The sequence below is a fragment of the Calonectris borealis genome, chromosome 1 (genome assembly GCF_964195595.1).
Source record: "Calonectris borealis chromosome 1, bCalBor7.hap1.2, whole genome shotgun sequence".
Classification (NCBI taxonomy): domain Eukaryota; kingdom Metazoa; phylum Chordata; class Aves; order Procellariiformes; family Procellariidae; genus Calonectris; species Calonectris borealis.
The window spans coordinates 58,470,653-58,489,824 of NC_134312.1; the positions used below are offsets into that span (position 1 = coordinate 58,470,653).

Consider the following 19,172-nt stretch of genomic DNA (forward strand, 5'->3'; position numbering starts at 1 on the left):
CTGATGGAGGCCGAGGAACAGGAGGAAGATGCCAACTCCCTCTCAAAGGACGAATCAGAGACTAACTCACGTGACTGCCTCCGCTATGTGCCTCTCGGGATAGCCTTTCTTTTGCTGGCTGGAGCTGCTGCAGCAACTTGGTATTTCCTAGGTAAAAATTCAACATGTTTTGTCCCCACGCAGGAGGTGGATGGGGTGTAGTCAAGGCAATGCCCAGCCCAAAGCGCATTAGTGACTCTGGGTGATCTTTACAGACTCATACACAGAGGTAAACCCCTCTCTCCTACATATCAGCAAGGTAATCCAGTAGTGTCTTCTGTTGGCAGACTACAGACCGTGGCACCTGGAACCAGCCGTCCTGCAGTTTTACTCTGGCAGCCTCCAGGTCCTCAATCGCCAATACTCCCCGGACCTTGGGCAGGTGGAGTCCAGAGCCTTCTGGTTGGAGTCAGCTAAGCTCCAGAAGATGGTGAGGACACTTTCATGACCAGAGCTGGCCCTGAGGCAGTTCAGTGAGTAGAAGGAGGAAGGGGCCAGGCACCCCCATGCAAGTGACAGACTTGGTGGGCCTGTACAGCAAGAGGGATGAAATATAGGGTTGGCCATAGGTCCTTTTCCACTGTAACATTGCGCGGTAGTTATCAGATGACATTCTCGTTGCAGCTGAAGGAACTGATTCGTGCCACAGAGCTGGGTCGATATTACAACTCGAGCACAGTGTATGCCTTTGGGTGAGTAGCACCCAGAGCATTTTTGCTTGTTCATGTGTGAAAGCTTCCAGTCAATTGTACTCTGTTTCACTGAAATCTGACCAAGATAAACTGCTGCAGTCCCCATCATGAGCTGTAGGCTAGGCTGGGCAGTCCAGAACCAGAATGGTTCCAGCATGACAGAGCTGGGGATATTTTGATGTTCATGTTCATCTGAGGTCATGATGAAAAGCCAAAACTGAGCAATTTTTCAGAGAGGCGAAAGTTCAAGAGAGGAAAAAAATTCACTGGAAAGAACTGAAAAAAAATCTGGGCTTGGCATTCTCAGTAGAAACTAAGCAGCTGGAAATTAATTTCTCTAAATTCAAGAAAGTCATTTTATGGCCTGATTCTAGGCACCAGAAGGGAGAGGTCAGAATGCACCATAGAAAAGGTATTCCAGCCAAGAAGCACGATCCCCCTGGGAATAGGGTAACAGTGGAATGGGACAGATGTGGTACTACAGCTTTGCAGGTCATCACAGTAGACCAAGAAAGCAGGAATAACTTCCAAACTGACGTATACATTTGCTTCTGATTTTTTTCTTCCATGGAAAACTACACCCCTAAATTTGTCCTGCAGCTAAGGAAAATTCCAATTTTGATGCAACTCCATTTTCAACTGGGGAAAGAAAAGTTTCACTTGCAATTCTTCCTCTAGCCTTTTACTGAACTAAGGTTTGTTTCAACATCTCTTCCCCCTGCCCCAGCCAATTTTCTCTGCCAGCTGGTTGAACAGAGCTTTCCCAGTCACAGTCTTCTGCAGCTTGAGCCTGCCCAGCATTAATGGCTTGCGGTAAGGTACTGAGTCATAAATCATCCACTTGTCACCACTGGGAGGTGAGACAATGAAGTCTTCAGTATTTCTTTTCAACTCCTGGTCAGTAGTAACCAAAGGTCATTTCTACCTGAAATGAGACTACTCATTAGACTAGTCTTGATTAATTATCACATTAGTTTGACCACGTATGGTCATCACTAAAGCCAGATGGCATAAAATGGCTTCCTCCCCCTAAGGACTGAGCATTAACTAGCACCATGGACGTAGCAGCTCTCCTGCCCCACTCAGAGTGGTTCCTCTGGGTCACAGCAGTAAGCTGGAAAGTCCACACAGTCTGATTTGTGGAAAAACAATCAGGAGTTAATCTCTGGGGTTTGCCTTTCCAGTGATTCTCGAGAGGAAGAGAGAGGATATTTAACATGTTATTTCTCTGTTAGGGAGGGGGCTCTGACCTTCTTCTTCTGGTTTACCCTCCAAATTCCTGAGACTCATCAGAAGGAGGTGACTGCTGAGAAGGTGAACACAATGCTCCACCAAGAGCTCTCCACCAGCTTCAATAGCTCGGGCAGCCTGTCCTACCAGACGGAGTACAGGGTCAACCCAGACTCGCTGGTTCTGCTGGGTAAGTACCAGCTGCTCAGCTATGGCCTGAGCAGTCAGAAATGCTCCAAGATTTAGAAGATGCAGAAAGGAGGTTAGGAGAAAAGGCCAGAAGTCACTACTGAAGGGGTAGGGGAAACCTGAAGAGGATAGGGAAAAAATGAGTATCAGGAGATAAAATTACACGTATTTCTTCCTGATAGAGGAGAACTGAAGTTTGATAAAAAAAAGCATCCTTCCTTTGAAGGATTAAAGATTATGGGAGATACAGCTGACCATGACCAGCTACGTAACTTTTTTTTTAATTCCTTCTCCCATCAGCTTTGGCTTCTGTGGAGTAAGATCTTACATAGGTCATTACTTTGATTAGCTCAGCTCAAAAATAGCGAGCAATTAGGTTTCCTACTTTCCTTTGGGAGATTATTCCAGGCTACTTGATTGAGAGAAGAACAAAGGCAACGTACCTGAGTCACCACTAGTCTTCCCCTGAGACAAAGCATTGTTGCCACTTCAGTTCTTGACATATGATTTTAAGGATTATTTACTGTTGCCTACAGTGAAGATCACAACCTGTTTAAAAAGCCACCCCTACAGAACTGCTCTAAAATAGGTGTTAGATAAAGGACTAGAGATATGTCTATATTCAATGCATCCAAGTCCAATGGAATTTTTATTTGGTCTTTATAATGGAACTTAACTTCTCAGCATGATCTGATCCCTCTTACAGAGCCCCAGACCTCACAGTTTTTAAAATACGTTGTGTTTCTTCTCTCCCCTTGGGACTCTCATTTCCAAGTTTCTTCTTCCCATGAAATGTTACATCACCAAGTTTTTTTCCCCAGACATGTTATCTTGCATTTTTCTAAGGCGAATCTTACTTTAATATATCCCACCCATATTTTCTTTAACTTTTCCCTCCACATCTCAATTGTTTTGTTTTAGGGGTTATTTTTTTGGTGTCCCCAAAGAAAATTTTATTTTCTCAAAATGATTTTCACTCCCTCATCCAGACCATCATGTTAAGATCTTATTCTGAAGCTGCATTAGCATCTCATGAAGACATCTTCTCACGCAGTTACCATTAGTCACTTACTTTTACTTATGATTTGTTTCCAGCATACCAGACCTTATGCTCAGCCAACTTAAATTAACTTTCTTAAGAAAGATATCATAAGATAATATGCTAAATGCTTCCAAGCCAGCCCATCTAGCATTTTCCCTTTATTTACTCACTTCATAATGTAGCTCTTAAACAAATAAAAAGGATGGTGCCATTCTTTTAGCAGTCCCCAATTCCCTCTTATTCCCTTTGCATCTATTTCACTGTTTTATTCATTTCAGCAGAGCACACTTCTTTCTATTTTGGAATTTACACACCAGTTGTAGTTTCTCCAGCTCCTTTTGCTTTCCCTAGTCCTTTCCACCTCCCTCTCCGGTCAGAAGCACAGTCTAGCAACTAAGGCAAAAGCCTGAAACCTCTTATACTGCTGGGCTAGGGCGACTTCAAGCCAGTGACTTAACCTCTGACTTTATTTGCTCTGTAAAATTAGAGTGAAAAAATAGCTAGCTAATAGCAAGTCATTAGCACTTCATTGCTTTCTGACAGACTCATCTGCTGACCTAAACATTAAGTCTCGCTGCAGCCTGCCTTAAGACACAGAGCTGCAAACCACTGACTAACGCAGGAACCTCTCCAATGCTTTATTTTCACAACAGCTACACTCGCCCCAGGACACTAGCCTCCCCTTTCCCCCAAAGAGTTTCAGGACTTCCTTCTCCTTAAAGGAACTCAGTTTTATTACCTTCAGGTAAAAGAGTACTTAATATCAGCTCAGCATCCATCCTTCCCTACAGCACATGAGCTTCTCTAGGAGCCTGCAGGATCATCTTTTCCACAACATCTGTTTTTGCCGTGACAAAACTGCTCAGCTCTCCCCACAGAATTGCAAGCTCTGCTTAGGAGCCACAAAAGACTAAAGCCCTGACCTAGGCAAGCCCCCACCAGCAATTCTCACACCCAACTGACCTCACGGTGCCTTTTATTTTGGCAATTATTCCCAGTAGCACCTGATCTCTGGCCGCTCCCAGTTCAGCTGGGAGGCTGGAGCAAAGCCCAGCTCTCCTAAAAGCATTGTCCACCCTGTGACTCTGTTTTGCACAGATTTGTAGTCCTTGCTGGTGGCTTTCTCTGCATCTCCCTTCTCCAGAGGTGGACTCTATAAGGATGTTGAGTAGTTCATCAACCAGTGGTCATCGAAAGAGACCTCCCTCCCCACCTTCAGTAACTCCCATGCTTTTCAGTGTGGGTTATTTAAACTAGGAGAGCAGGGGAGGGGTGAGCAGATGGTGAAGGCTCTGGGAATTGGGGTTGTGCCCTGTGGTGTGACTGGCAGGGGAGGGGGATGGCTGCCTGAAGCAATGCAGCTTCTCCTGGGAAGAGGAAGAGGTCTTGGAATAGCACACGAAATGGGCAAGAAAATAAGGCAAAGAAGCCCGTAGTGGGCTGGAAAACATGAATTGGGGCTGTTGGATTTGGGGCAGACGCCAGAGAGATTTCCCAGAGAGATGGGGTGGGGAAGGCATGGCTGAAACGGGTCCCCAAGAGCAGACAGAGAAATACCTGGAGGATGCCCCATGCCAAAGTTGTGAGTCATGTACATAGGAAGGAAGGGAGTCATCACCTGCCATGCTAGCATTCAGATACTACCAGTTTATCTTTTTGTTTATCTTCCTTTATATATTTCCTTTCTAACAGAATCCAGTATGAAAGACATAGTAGTGCTGAAATCCACTCTGGGTAGGCTATGTTTTCCTTTCCTTTTGAGTTTGTGACTTTATGGGAGGGATTTTTACAGGGGACAGAAAGCTTGTTGGCTTCCTGGAGTTGTAAATCCTAGGAAGGGGAGATGAGAACAGTAGCAAGGGAGCACCAGTGCCGCTGCTTGGCCAGATCCAAACTACATGATGCAGCTACATGCTGGACTGCTCTAAGCATCCTGACACCTCTGCCCCAGTAGCCCACTGCTCTGCAGAGATACCAGCTCCCAGCGGCAGTGCAGCCGCCTTAGTAAAGTCTTGCCCCTGTCCTGATAAGTCCTGTCAAATAGATTGATATACTGATACAGCGGTGCTAATTCCAGGCCCCATGAAAACCTACTGAGTGGGGTGGGGGTTTCCTGCATGGCTCTGCACTGGATGTAGTGTCAGTCATTTAGGAATCTGTTGTCTTAGAGATGTTTGAAGGTGCTTTTAGTAATTTCAGGCAGTGTTGTAAGTGCTGTGGCTGGCAGCTTGCATTAGATATGATATTAGAAACTCACCTTTAAGCTGAGTTTTACTCAAAAATCCTCGTCTGGAAACCTCCTGAAACCTGGAAATCAGTTGAGGTGATGTAAAGGCAGGAAGAATATGGGGGTGAGAGGTGAAAAAGGTGAAAAAGAAAATTAAACCAGTGGAAGATAACTGTGTTGTGCTGATATTTAAAGCCTGAAGCAGTATTGGCTTAACCAACGGAGAGGGGACAGTTCTTACAGAGAAAAACTGGGGCACTGGTACGAGGGGACCGGTGCCACCGCAACATATGTAAAAGTAAACTGAGATCATTGGGATGAGTCAGCCTTACCCCGAAATAAAGCTCACACTGATATCCCAAGTGACAATCCTATATCTTAATTTCCCTTACAACCACTCCTAAGCCCCTCTTGCCCCCGTTTACATCACCCTGAGGTTTAAATCCCTGTATCTTTCCCCTGGATTCAGGTTGCTACAGGTACAGCTATGTCCAGGAGGATGATGTTCTAAGGCTGGAGGGCCCTGACTACCTGGCCTCCAGTTGTCTTTGGCACCTCCACGGCCTCGAGGGCTACATGATCAAGCTACGCCTGGAGTGGACTCTCCTAGACTGCAGGGATCGCCTGGCTATGTATGACGCAGCCGGGCCCCTGGAGAAACACCTCATCACCTCGTAGGTAGCTCCTGAGCTGGGCGAGCACGGCGGGGAAGCCGGGCAGGATGGCACGACGCACCACAGCAGGGGAAGGTGTTAGACTACATCAGAGGAAATTCTCTTTGATGCAGAACCTGCCTCTCGCTGATCAGCTGAAGTCAGTGATGTGGGATATCACACAGCCAGCAGTGCAGTCTGAGAGATTACAGCAGCACGAGCTGTCTCTCTGCTGGCCCTTTATTTGATTCAGTTAGTGCCTCACAGCAGGCATGTGCTGTGGATGCCGTTGTCTCTCTCTCTTGTTCTTCTCTTTCGTTTGTTTGTTGCATGTTTCACTTCCATCCTTTTATCTCTTTTCCCTCAGGATCTATGGCTGCAGCCGGCAGGAACCCGTTGTGGAAGTCCTTTCATCAGGCCCTGTCATGTCCATTGTGTGGAAGAAAGCCATGTACAGCTACTATGACCCCTTCATCCTCTCAGCACAGGTGGTGCCCCTGGAAGGTGAGGAAGGCTGGAGGATGAGGGGCACAGAGATACAGGAAGGAGACAGGTTATCTCCTACAACATCACCGCTCCTAGAGTGCTCCATCCCCATTAGGGGCAGAATTCACTCTAGATTGCAAGAGTAGAGGTGATCAGTAAAAAGCAGGTTAGATGTTTCTCCCTCACCTGGACTCATACGTTAGCATCCGGCGTGAGTCTTTACAGCCGGGCTCTGGCAAGCAGAGCCTGAGTTATCGTGATACTTTAGGAGCAAGCCCAAGCTCACATGCATGGACAGACCAGATGTGGCCTGGACATCATGTCCAGATGCACTCGCAGATAAATGTCAATTCAATATAAGAGTCTAAAGCAGCAATATACGTTACCATTACCCTTCTCTGAGCAAGAGGAGGAGGCTAAAAGTCTCACCAGGTGGAAATGGCCCCTTGAGGGGGGACGGTAGAACATCCCAGTCACCTTTAGCATCAGGTCTTAGAGCCCCTTTTCTCCCTTCCTACAACGTGATGAGTACACGGCAACCCCAGACTGAGGTTGAGCTGACAGGTAGCAGGGCTTTGAACGTCTGCATTTACAGCCTGTGAAGTGAATATAACTCTGCGGGAAGGCCTGGAGCAGCAGGGGAAGATCGGCACCCCACACTACCCCAGTTACTACTCACCCAATACGCAGTGCACCTGGCACATGACGGTAAGAGCCAGCTCCCACAAGAGCATCCACCCCATCCCTGAAACCCACGTGGCACTCCCCACATTACAGGGGAGTACGGACAGCGGTCTCAGTCAGATCGTCATGAGAAGCAAGCAGAGGGTGGCAGCCTGCCTAGCCTCCACATAATGTGTGTTTCTGAAGGGGCAGGACTCTAATATTGCATGCCGGAGCAGAGATGCCATAGCTGAGGAGGAATCTGAAATCTGGTCTCCAGAGGAGTTCTTCAAGGCAGAACCAAATTGCTAGGAATTACCATGCTTTGAGACCGGCAGCAGAGCCACCCTGGGCTGCGGCATGGCCCCAGTTTAGACGGTGCTTCCTTCTGTCTTGCAATGTGTGAATTGGCAGCTCTCCCCTTCACACCTACCCTGCTTGTTTCTGGCATTTGGAGTGGGCTGCAACACTCATAGGAGCCATCTCCACTCTGCTCTGGACCCCCTTGCCTGCAGGTCCCATCCCTCAACTATGGGGTCACCTTGTGGTTCGATGCCTACGCGCTCAGCAGACAGAAGCATGACCTGCCCTGTACCCAAGGCCAGTGGATAATTCAGAACAGAAGGTGTGTGCTGGAGTCTTGGTCTCTGTCTCTCACTTCCCACGTGGGATTAAACTGGTGTTAAACTTCTGCAGATTTCCTGTTCACTTCAGCCACCAGGTCTGAGGAAGGAGAGCCCATCACCACACTCAGCAGACACTGTTTGTGTGGTGCCTCTTGCTTGTCTACTTCTCTTTCAGCCCGTTGTTTGCAGGCTCCCCGGTGAGCACATTATTATAGATTTCCTTCGAGCTACCAGCCTGCCTTCTCCGTCTTGCTGTTTGCATCAGGCTTCCTAGTTTTCTCCTGTGTGTGTAGCGTTGGCGTCCTCCCACGTCTCCTGTGTTTGCAAATCTGCCTGTCATTACCTCTGCAATATTATCTGTGTGTGCCATTGCCTCTCATCCACCTCTGTACAGATCTTCCACCTAGCTCCCTATCCTCCTGCTTTGATTACAGCCACTTCCCCCCTGCGGGACTTCCCAAAATCAGCATCCATACGCATCTGGGGCTGCTCCCCACCACTGCCCAGGTGCAAAGGACCAAGAGCTGCTCTGCTTCCATCTCCTCAAAGCAGGCTCTGAGCTGGATGGCTTTTGTTTTTCCTCCCACTTACTGCAAAATTTCCCCTTTCCCTCCAAAACCTCCCCCAGCCCATCTCATTAACTTCCTCTCCACTGCTCCTGTGGGGGTAATGTCTTTTCTTCTGAAGGGTCTGATCCAGAATCTACGTTCCCCTGGCTTGGGATTTTCACTTTTTCTCTCCCTGCTCTCCTCTCTTAAACTGTCAGCGCCACAGTTTCTACAACATGGCTTCTTCAGGAAGATAAATGTAAGAACTGAATTGCTTTGTGTGGCCTGAATTCAGAGCTTGCCCAGAAAGTGGGAAATGTCCAAAGATAATAGGGTCACTCTGGACTCGCATATGGCCTGAGGGTAGAAGTGGGTCACCATATCCATAGACTGTTTTTGTCCTGTTCGTCAGGCCTAATTTTGTCCTGTTGCCCCCAGTTATTTAGTGCTGAATATCACGGCCATTCCAGTTGTTTCCCCTCTCTCTGCATCAGTTCCCACCACAGCATTCACGTGTGGTGGTGTTTTCAGACCTGTTTATTTCTGGGGCTTCCTCACCTCACTTCTTCAGCCATTTTGGGGGAGCCCCTAGGTTAGTTATGCTGCCTTGCACCTAGAGAGGACCCCTTGTTTCACCCGGGTTACTCCCTCCTCATCCTGGTCTTGCTCAGTCACCAAGATGTGACCAGGCATACCATAGTCCAGTGTCAGCTCTCCCACATGTTAACAGGGCATGGGTTTAAATCGCAGCCTTTTCCCATTGATCCTTCATAATCTCATGACATATTGAAGGCATTTTGCCTTCCCAGCTTCCCACACACACCCACTCTGTGTGGCCCCCTTCGCACCCCAGCCCCACCGACCACCCTTGCCCCACTTTGTTGTCTTCTCCTCTCTCCCTGTCCGGGACATCCCGCCTGTATTTGCTCCTCAGGTTGTGTGGCCTGCGGACCCTGCAAGCCTACGCCGAGCGGATCCCAGTCACATCCTCAGCTGACATCACCATCACCTTCACCTCGCAGATCTCCTTAACCGGCCCCGGCGTACAGGCAGCTTACAGCCTGTACAACCTATCTGACCGTAAGTTCAGGCTCCTCCTTGCTCCTTAGTGGGGTGGTGGGGGTCCCAGTTGGCTGCCAGCAGCCCTTGTGCACTTGGCTTGTGTTAGGAGAAACACAAGACACAACCCGTGAGCCCTAGGTGCCATCTGCGCTTCAGGCACACGCTGACAAATGCGATGACGCACACACCCCTGATCTGCCAAAAAGAAGAGGCATTTACGTGCGAAGCTGCTTCTGCACATGTGGCCCTGCCTCATGTTACCAGAGCATCCATGCGCCGCAGCCCAGCTTCAGAGAGTTGTCTGCAGGCTCACCCTGTGCCCGCATCACAGACTGGCCTTGGGAATTCAATGAGAGACCATCTCTGACTTGAAGCGACTTTTATTTCGATTATAAGGGCTCTTTGAGAGAGCTGTTTCCTGCTCACCTTGGAATTCGTGCAAGTGAGAGACAAATAAAACCACACACAAATATGCATACGCACATATGCAAATGCACGCCCACAATTGTCTTTCCAAGGTTCCCCCATCTCCCTCCTAAAAGGTGCCTGTAATGCATACCAGTCCCTGAATACGTGCACCTACCAACACGTGTCTAACACCAACCCCTTCAAGGCCCCGACCAAGTTTTAATAACAACTCCAAAGAACTTATTTCAGCTTTCCCGGAGCATTCAGGAGTTACAAAACAGCGCTAACCCAGAGGTATAGCACGCCAGGCGGGTGGTTGTCTTGGCTCTTGCCCATTGATACAAAGGGAAACAGGGAAAGAGCCCTCCTTCCCCTGGTGCATAGCCTGGCTCCATTTGCCCTTGTTCAGAGCAGATGACGTGACAGATTCTGGGGAGCGCAGCGAGTGCCGCTGGCATGCTGCTGCAGCACACGTGTGGTCAGGAAGGTGTGCGGCTCCACGCTCCACTTTCAAGCCATGGTGCTCTGCTGCAAGGAGGTTTCCAGTCACTGGGGACTAACTACTCTCTGGTGGTTTCACAGCCTGTCCCGGGGAGTTCCTGTGTTCGGTGAACGGCTTGTGCGTCCCAGCCTGTGACGGGATCAAAGATTGCCCCAATGGGCTGGATGAGAGAAATTGTGGTGAGTGATTTCTTCTCCCCGCTGGTCGCTAGTCTCAGCAGAACACAGTCCCTTTCTCCTCCAAAGCTAGGGAGAGATGGGGAGTATTCAGTTGGCCTAGGTACCGCCTTGTACCTCCCCTCCAGGAGCTTAAAACCCTGCATGCATAAAAGCTCATCCCACTGCCAGGTGGCTTCAGCCTGCTCGGGGAGGAGCAACAACACTTCTTGCTCCTGTGCACCGCACAGTCTTCCTGGGAGAAACCCCTGATACCCATGCACCAAGACCTCCAGGCAGCCTGAAAGAAGGCCCCTGCCCAGGCTGTCCTCCACCTTGTCCTGCTTTCCCCCCACCCAGGCCCGACGATCAACCTCAGCCCTGGCCTACAGCCCCCTCTGCTGTCATACCACTCAGCATCCCCTTCCCAACCCTCCCTCCTTGCCCACACCTCCCCGAGCCAACCCGCTGCCTTGCTCTCTCCCCTCTCCCCCCAGGCCATTCGTGACACTTGATCTGTACAGATCTTTACCCACATATAGCCCCCCAATTTGGGAGCATCTAAGTCCTCAATCAGCCATCAGCTCTTCGTGCCAACAGCAATTAGTGCTGATGCAGATACTGTCCCCAGCATCCCAGGAGTCCTGCAAAGCCCCATTCTCATAGGAACAGCTATTTAGGCTCAGGCATGACACCTAATTCATCTACTCTCCCATCCCTGGTGTGAGGGGGGAGGGGCTTATCACATTGCTGCCACCACTAATTTTTCATTAATTGTCCCCTACATCTGTTTTTTCACAGACAGAAAGATCCCTGAACCACTGTAGACAGTGGCCAATTCTGAAAGATTCAGAGGAAGGTATAGAAAAGTCTAAAGTAAAAGGAAGAAGAAATCTTTCTCAAAGAAGTTTTAATTCAGTGTTGGAAGTGTGAGAGTTCGCACAGGATCACTGAGGCTGGGTTTTGCATTGTCTGCAGTCTTGATGGTGCACTCTGTTCCATCATCCAGCTGTCTGACATCAGGGCTTTCTTGCTTCCCTCATGCAGACAAGGATACATATGCATGCTTATGAATATCCAATCCTTTCTTGAATTCTGTTAGCTTCTTGGACCCAGGGATATCTTGTGTCATTCAGTTCCACAGGTTAACACAGACCAAGACTGAACAAAAAAAGTATTTGTTTCTCAGTGTTTTCAAACACCTCTTTGTATTTGAAAAAGTAAATAGAAACATCGTGATTTCCTTCCTTTCTTACACTCTTGCCGCTGTTGCATCCTTGCTTATTCACTCCATTTCCATATGGAACAGTCCCTGTCTTTAAAATCAATGTTCACATTGCCTGAGACCTCCAGTCATTTGGAAGCCTCACACTAATTACTGAAGAAATCGTAGTCGTTGCAGTAAGGAAATGCCCGGGAGGTACTGGCCCATCGTGCTTGGTGTTGCACACAGATACACACAAACACGGGACAAGGGGACAGTTCCTGCTATGAAAATGTGTAATCAGCAGTCAAACTCTGTGATGGGTAGGCACCTTAGGCCCATCTCCATCCTGAGTAGCTATCAGAGCTCATGGACATCAAGGAATCCATCATTGTTCAGGACTCACCTATCAGAGAGCAAGGGAAGCAGCTGCTCTGTAGGAGAAGGTGACCCATGAGCTGAGGGTGACAGCAAGGCAGGAGGAACAGTGACCTCACTAGACGGGATGCAGTCCTACAGAACCTGAACAAGGCAAGCAGACCAGGTCTGGTGATGGTAACGTGGGGTCAACCAAGAGTCCAGTGACCACAAGACAAGTCCATAGTGATGAGGCAGGTCCGAGGCCAAGCCAAGAAGTCAAGGAAAGTTAAGTCAGCATCAGCAAGGTATAAGACAGGGTGCAGGCATACCTACAACGTAGATCAGGCAAAGACCGATAGCAAGGACCTCAGATGAAATGCAACTGAGGGGACCAGGCTGCTGCTCTTCACGGCAGTCTGTTTCAAGACTACACAGTTGCACTATACCAGAGCTGGTCTTAAGCACAGGCTGCCAAATCCTTACGAGGTGGGGGATGAGGTCGCGGAGCCTACTGGTGCACTTAGGGCCCTGACCTCACACCTGACGCCTTGTCTTGCATGCCTAATTCCCGAGCACTTCCCTCCCGCGCAGTGTGCCCTGCAAAGTTCCAGTGCCAGGAGGACAGCACTTGCATCGAGTTCAGCAGGGTCTGCAATCAGCAGCTGGACTGTGTCAACGGGAGCGACGAGGAGCAGTGCAGTGAAGGTAGGGAGGGGACGGTGCTGGGCTGACAAATACCTTCCCCTATGCTTGAGTCATGGCTATCGGTAGCATACTTCCCTCTTACGAGGTAAGGGCACCAGCTGGGAGTTAACATGTCCAAACTGCTCACAACGTTTGCTCTGTAGCTGACCAAGCTTGCTCAGGAAATTCCCTGTCATCCTTTATGGAGTTCCCCCAAGCTCTCTGTTGCCTTCTTTCCCTCACTCAAAAGACTTCAGGCTGTGTTTGCAACCTGCCACCCTTCCTCAGCCCTGGTTCCCGCTCCTCTTCGCAGGGGTCACCTGTGGTCCTTTCACCTACCGCTGTGAAGATGGGACCTGTGTGAAGAAACCCAACCCCCTGTGTGACACCACTGCAGACTGCAAGGACCTGTCTGACGAGAAGCGCTGTGGTGAGGAAATGTTCAGTCGCACATCACCCAGGCAGGTTCAGGATGCCACGTAGCTGCAAGTCACCCCCTTTTACCCACGCCACCCCAACATAAGCACCCGCCCTCCCTTGTTTCACCACCTTCTCCTTACCCCAGCCCCACGGCAGCAGTGCCACTGCTCCATCCTGCAGGAGCTGCCAGGAGGCATTGTCTGCTCTTTGGACAGCTGCTCCCTATCTCCTTCAGGCAGGGGCATCAGGCCAGATAGACGTGTCTCACAGGCCAGGTCCTACCCACAGGCTGCCTGTTGGACCACTGTGCTGGCTTATGAGAAGTAATGTCATCCTACATGGCTCCAGCCAGGGAAATCACCTGTGAGTGCACGGTCACTGGCAGGGAGAGAGCTTGTGTTTTGATTTCCCTGCTTGGTATTTCTGGAGCCTCGGTGGGCAGCGAAAGGGAACGGCCGCGAGGGACAGCAGATAGCACAGGCAGCGTGCTGCCCCGAAGGCATCCCCAGGCTGCAGCTGGAGGTGGGGTAAGGCTGTGCAGGCATCAGCAGGGGCATGCACTTGGAGGGAGTGCTCTCCAGACCTGTCCTGGACAGTACATAAAGCATCTGCTGGCTGGGTAAGGCAAGGGATTAGAGGTCAAACACTTCAGTCAATTAAGTAGGAAAGGAAGGGCAGGCACAGTATATCATGTTCCCTTCCTCCCCTGAAGTACCTGCTATGTCTCCTCCTCCTCAGACTGTGGGCTGCAAGCCCCTCTCAGCAGGATCGTGGGTGGTGCAAATTCTGTGGAAGGGGAATGGCCGTGGCAGGCCAGTCTGCAAGTTCGGGGACGCCACATTTGTGGGGGAACACTCATTGCTGACCGCTGGGTGGTCTCAGCCGCACACTGCTTTCAGGATGAGAGGTAAATGGAGAGGGGAGGGTGCTGGACAGCAGAAGGATTTACATTGCCTTCCATGTCACACATGACGGGAGGATCATCCGGCTTGTGAAAATGTCACGGGGCAGCTGCACCCTTCATCTGGCAGCCATGTCATGCTTCCCGTGCCTGCCCTTTCAGGAGAAAGCATGGTCTCTCCCCCAGTTCCTTCTACCCAGTGTACGTACCACAACAATGGCAGTAACATACAGATCAGGGGGGTTCACTCATTCTTTCAAATTGGGAAGAAGTGAGGAGAAGGAAGGTCCACAGCTGTGCTGGGCGACAGGACTGGGTGGGGGAAGGAGTGTCCGCCTTCATGCCCAGTCTCCACCTCCTCCAAACTCCCTTTTTCCTCTGCCAGTGGGGATCCTCCACCTCCCCAGCTACTACTGCTGGACTTCCCCAGCTGCCCTTCCCTCCTGATGCAATGTGAGCTCCGGGAGGAGAAGCTGCTGGTCATCCTCGGTATGGTGACACCAGCCTTGGTAGGACTGGCACTGCTTTGCGGTTGCACTTCTCACCTTACCCTGCTCCTGCCATGCTCCTACCCGTGTCCTACAACCCTGCAAGGAAGTCCACCAGCACTTGGAGCAGGCCTTTCAAGTGGTCCATGAATTTGGCCATTTTGGAGTGTCCCAATGCAGGATGGATGGAGCTAGCACAGCCCTGTTAGATGGCATACGTGTGTGCCTCTCAGGGAGAGAGAGGGAATTTAAGTGGTGTGAGAGATAAGAAGTAGGAGAAAAAAAGAGGAGCAGCCTGGGGTGGGTTGTGCTATGGGCAGCAGTCTGTGCAGGCAATAGGCTGGACGTGAGTCCTGAAGGGGAGTTTGGAGCAAGAGAGATGGTCAAACCAAACCAGGGAGTTTTTCACACCCAGAAAGGCAGTGTGGGAGAAAATGGCACATGTAAGGCAAAAGGTGGACAGGACTCTGAGTCTAAACCAGCCCTCTTCCTGCTTCCTCCTGCTCTGGTCCAGGACGAGGTCCCCTCTGCTCCTCACCCTCCTGCTGGAGTCAGAGTCTCCCTCGGCTGTTAGCTCTTAGCTGTTCTGTTCTCAGAGGTGTCACCTTGTTAGGCTGTCCTCAGCTTTAGCCCCTGCTTCTGTAAAGGGCTATCATACCTTTTAATGCCCTCACCTCTAAGCTGCTTTTCTCGCTTCACTCCCTCTTAGCAGTTTCTCAGAGTTTGCTCCCCTTCTCCATGTCTTCTTCTCCTTGCAGCTTTGCTTCACCAGCTCAGTTCTTGTTCTCTGCCCTATCATAGTCACTTGCATGTGACCAGCCCCACTTGCTTGTCTAACCTACACACATCTTTTAGCCTGCTTTGCTAAGGAAAATAAGCAAATACAAGCAAGTTGCCCGTGTGTATGAGTGTCTGCCCAAAGTTGGTCCCATTGTACAGGCATGTCAAGGCATCAAAGTGATGTACTACCTAGTTTCTTGAAATCAGTAGCCAAATAAAGAAAGAGGCCCCTCTGAGGGAGATGATCATCCATATCAGAGACTCCTCAAAAGACTGTGACAGAAGCAGCCAGGCTCTGCCCATCCTTTTCTGTTCATGTGATGAGTTATCTTCTCTGCTGTGTCATACAGACTGGCCTCCGCCTCCATCTGGACCGTTTACTTGGGTAAATACTTGCAAAATGCCACCAGCCACACAGAGGTGTCCTTCAAGGTCATCCGCCTCTTCCTTCACCCTTATTACGAGGAGGACAGCCATGATTATGATGTGGCCCTGCTCCAGCTGGACCATCCTGTGATCATCTCGCCCTTAATCCAGCCCATCTGCTTGCCTGCTCCTTCTCACCTCTTTGAGCCTGGCCTTCATTGCTGGATCACTGGCTGGGGAGCCCTCAAGGAAGGCGGTAGGTGCAAAGTCTTTGTTGGTGGCCTATTGTAGCAGAGCCAAAGTGGAAACATAGGTTCTGATGTGGGGTAGGCAGAATAGACTTCTGTTCACCCCAAATCATTATGCCTCCTTCACCCCCTTTGATTTTGGGTCACAGGTTGGCCAAAAAGTTACTTATTGAGTGCCTTAAAACCTCATTCAGAGAGGCAGGCATGAGAGTCTGGTAAGCTATATGGGGACAGCATGTGTTCCTTCATCCAAAGGCTAGAATAGCCCTTCAGGAATTAGGGGTCTGACCAGGGGCTATTCAGCCATGGTCACAGCATGGAGCAGCCCCAGTCCCAAAGCCCAACCCTATGCCTACACAGATATGTGGGCTCCTGTTGGGTCCTTCCCCAGGGACAGAGCCTGACCAGAGAGAGTAGAGATGAACAACTGCTCTTCATCAAACCAGGACTGGGTCTCCTGGGGACACCTGTCTGCGGCCCCTGCAGCAATATTTTCCCCATGCCAAAGACCCTAGGACCTGGGTCCCCCCAGCAACACCTGCACTAGTAAATTCAATGATGGGAGCAATGCAGGGTCTGAGCACTGTCCCCCGAGGATCACACTTTGTAATTGTCAGCATGTGCCCTGGTGCCATTTTGGCCACATGGCAGCCTGCACACTGCCAGGGGACAACATGGACCAAGACCTGTTCCCATGGGGAGGTATGGATCCATCCATTCTGTTTTGTGAGGAAGAGTTTAGCTGTATGGGCATGACTCCTCATGTTCCCTCCCCATAGGGCCAACAAACAGGTCCAGGCTGTTCTCTAGCAGCGCATGGCACAGGAATATAGATGTGCTCAATCAGGTCAGCTTAGTGCCTTCACTCACACACTTGCTCCAGTTGCTTCCTAAATGGAAACACTCAGAGGTCTATCCAGCAGTGGACGCTTCTGGTTTGCATACTTAGCCAGAAGAACTTAACATTGAGAAGCAAATCCAAAACTCCAACATCTCAGAGGTTTACCCAAACCAGAATCCTCCTTATCCCAAAAGCTGAAGTACACACAACATATCTCTGCAGGGGGATGTTACTCCTCCCATGCAGGTGAAGTGCTCTGCTGAAAGTCAGACTGCGATGCCAGTGGAGAGCAGAACAGTAATTCAGATGCCAGCTTCCAGCATGCAGTGAGATGGGCATGGGCTGGGGGATCGCGGTAAATAGTGGGAAGATCCACCATTGCTCACCTGCACTGCTTTTTGTGCTCTACCCCTCAGGGCACATCAGCAATGTTCTGCAGAAGGTGGACGTGCAGCTCATCCAGCAGGACATCTGCAGCGAGGCCTATCACTACATGATTTCTCCCAGGATGCTGTGTGCTGGGTACTACAAGGGCAAGAAAGATGCCTGCCAGGTGACAGAGGAGTTGTGGGATCAGGGTTGACTACTGGAGGTGGGGTGTGTCCCAATCTCCCAAATGCACTCCATAGCCTGAAACAAAGGTGAAAAGACCATAAAATGCCTGACTCCTCCAACCCTTCCTCTGGTCTAAGTGGCCAACAACAGCTCTGAGGACCACTTCTTCCCAGCACCTTTGCCTTAGACAGGATCCAAATACATGTAAACTTCTCCTTTTCTCATTTCAGCCCATTCTCCACTCTTTACCTCCCACTTCCAAGTCTACATTAGTTTTCCCCCCTCAGCCTCATTAGCATCTGTCACACAGAGTAACCTGTCTGTTCCTTCATTACTAGCAATCTCAAGGAATTCCTCTGTCTCCCATCCCTCCGGGTATCCAGTTAAATTCCACCAGCTTCCTTGCTCTCCATGTATTTGGAAATGCCACACGGAGCAGAAGGAAACAACAGAGCTGTCAGCTTCTTGGGAGCTAGCTAAGGGGGAGGAATTTGCATGATGAAGGGTTGGATGTTTATGCTGGAGGCTGTGTTTGACAGCTGCCTAAGGTACAAGGGATGTTGCAGATGTCCCAGGCATGAGTTGAGGGGATACAGGAATCTGCATATAGAGGGACTCAAAGCTAGTGTAATCATCCAGCAGGAGAAGCTGGTGGATCACCATCACCCTATTTTTCTTTCCCTTTCTCTAGGGTGATTCTGGAGGTCCGCTGGCCTGCAAGGAACCCAGTGGCAGATGGTTTCTGGCTGGTTTGGTCAGCTGGGGAATGGGATGCGCACGTCCAAATCACTATGGGGTATACACCAGGATCACTAAAGTGCTGAGCTGGCTGAACCAAACCATGAGCTGAGAAAAGTGCATCTCTGCCTTCTCCCCATCAGACCTACACTCACGTGGCACTCATTCCTGATCTTGCTCACTTGCCTCTCAGAGAGAGTTTCTGTGTGGGATGTTGTCAGACCCAGGATGCTCTTCTGAGCAGGGTAAAAAAAGCCTGCACTGGGGATTGTACAGAAAAGCAAGCAGACCCTCTCCCCCCTCAGTGCTTCCCAGGGAGCATCCCAAAGTGTTTTAGGCCATCCCTCCAAAAGAGTTGGCGGGGGTGGGGGGGGGCACGACGACACACAGCAACGGTCGCAAGTTGATGGTTTCTGAGAAAAGGAATAAGGGGAGTTGAACTTTCCATGAACCATGTGATTCAGCCACAATCTTACACTGGAACATTTGCTGAAAGAAAATGTGACTGATGTAGTTAGAGATTCCAGTAACTGTGAAATCAATCTGCCTCCCTCTTCCTTCCTGCTGCTCGTCCTTCTTCCCCCTTCCCCTCCCATCACTCCTCCTCTTCCATCTCCCTAATTGCTTCTTTTCTTAGCTGGCGTGTGCTGTTCAGCTCAGTCAGGCAACTCTTCACGTCTCACTGACTCCCAGGCACGAGTCCAGCATCGCACCCCCAAGCGCGTGTCCTGCCTCCCTGCTGGCGCAGCACCCAGCCTCCGCTGCTGCACTTGGACTCCCTCAGGCAAAGGCCCCGGCCCCTCAGTAAAAACATTGGAGCAGCCTCCCATCCCCTTCCCTCAGCCCTTCTAAATACCTTTAACAAGAGGGCATCTCAGCTGCTTCCACCTCCCAACTCAGATGATAATCCAGGAGGTGAAGGAGAAGGCTTAAGGGCACAGTGCTTAAACAGTGACTGCTATGGGTTTGGTTTTTTTACTAAAGATATACATATATATGTGTGTGTGTATATACATATATAATGGACCACTCTCCAGAATTAGAAATAAAATTAATTTGAGGGTT

The 19,172-nt window shown here is 50.0% G+C and overlaps 1 protein-coding gene across 1 annotated transcript; it reads left to right on the forward strand.

Annotated features, from left to right (window-relative positions):
* TMPRSS6 (transmembrane serine protease 6) lies at positions 1-19,122 on the forward strand. Its single transcript, XM_075155934.1, has 17 exons — positions 1-151; positions 327-469; positions 664-731; positions 1,967-2,151; positions 4,885-4,926; positions 5,889-6,093; positions 6,440-6,576; positions 7,154-7,266; positions 7,737-7,846; positions 9,330-9,475; positions 10,448-10,546; positions 12,678-12,791; positions 13,084-13,200; positions 13,929-14,097; positions 15,710-15,981; positions 17,231-17,367; positions 18,061-19,122. The coding sequence occupies exons 1-17, from the start codon at positions 4-6 to the stop codon at positions 18,217-18,219; spliced, it is 2,364 nt and encodes a 787-aa protein (XP_075012035.1). The 5' UTR covers positions 1-3; the 3' UTR covers positions 18,220-19,122.
* The last annotated feature ends 50 nt before the right edge of the window (positions 19,123-19,172 follow it).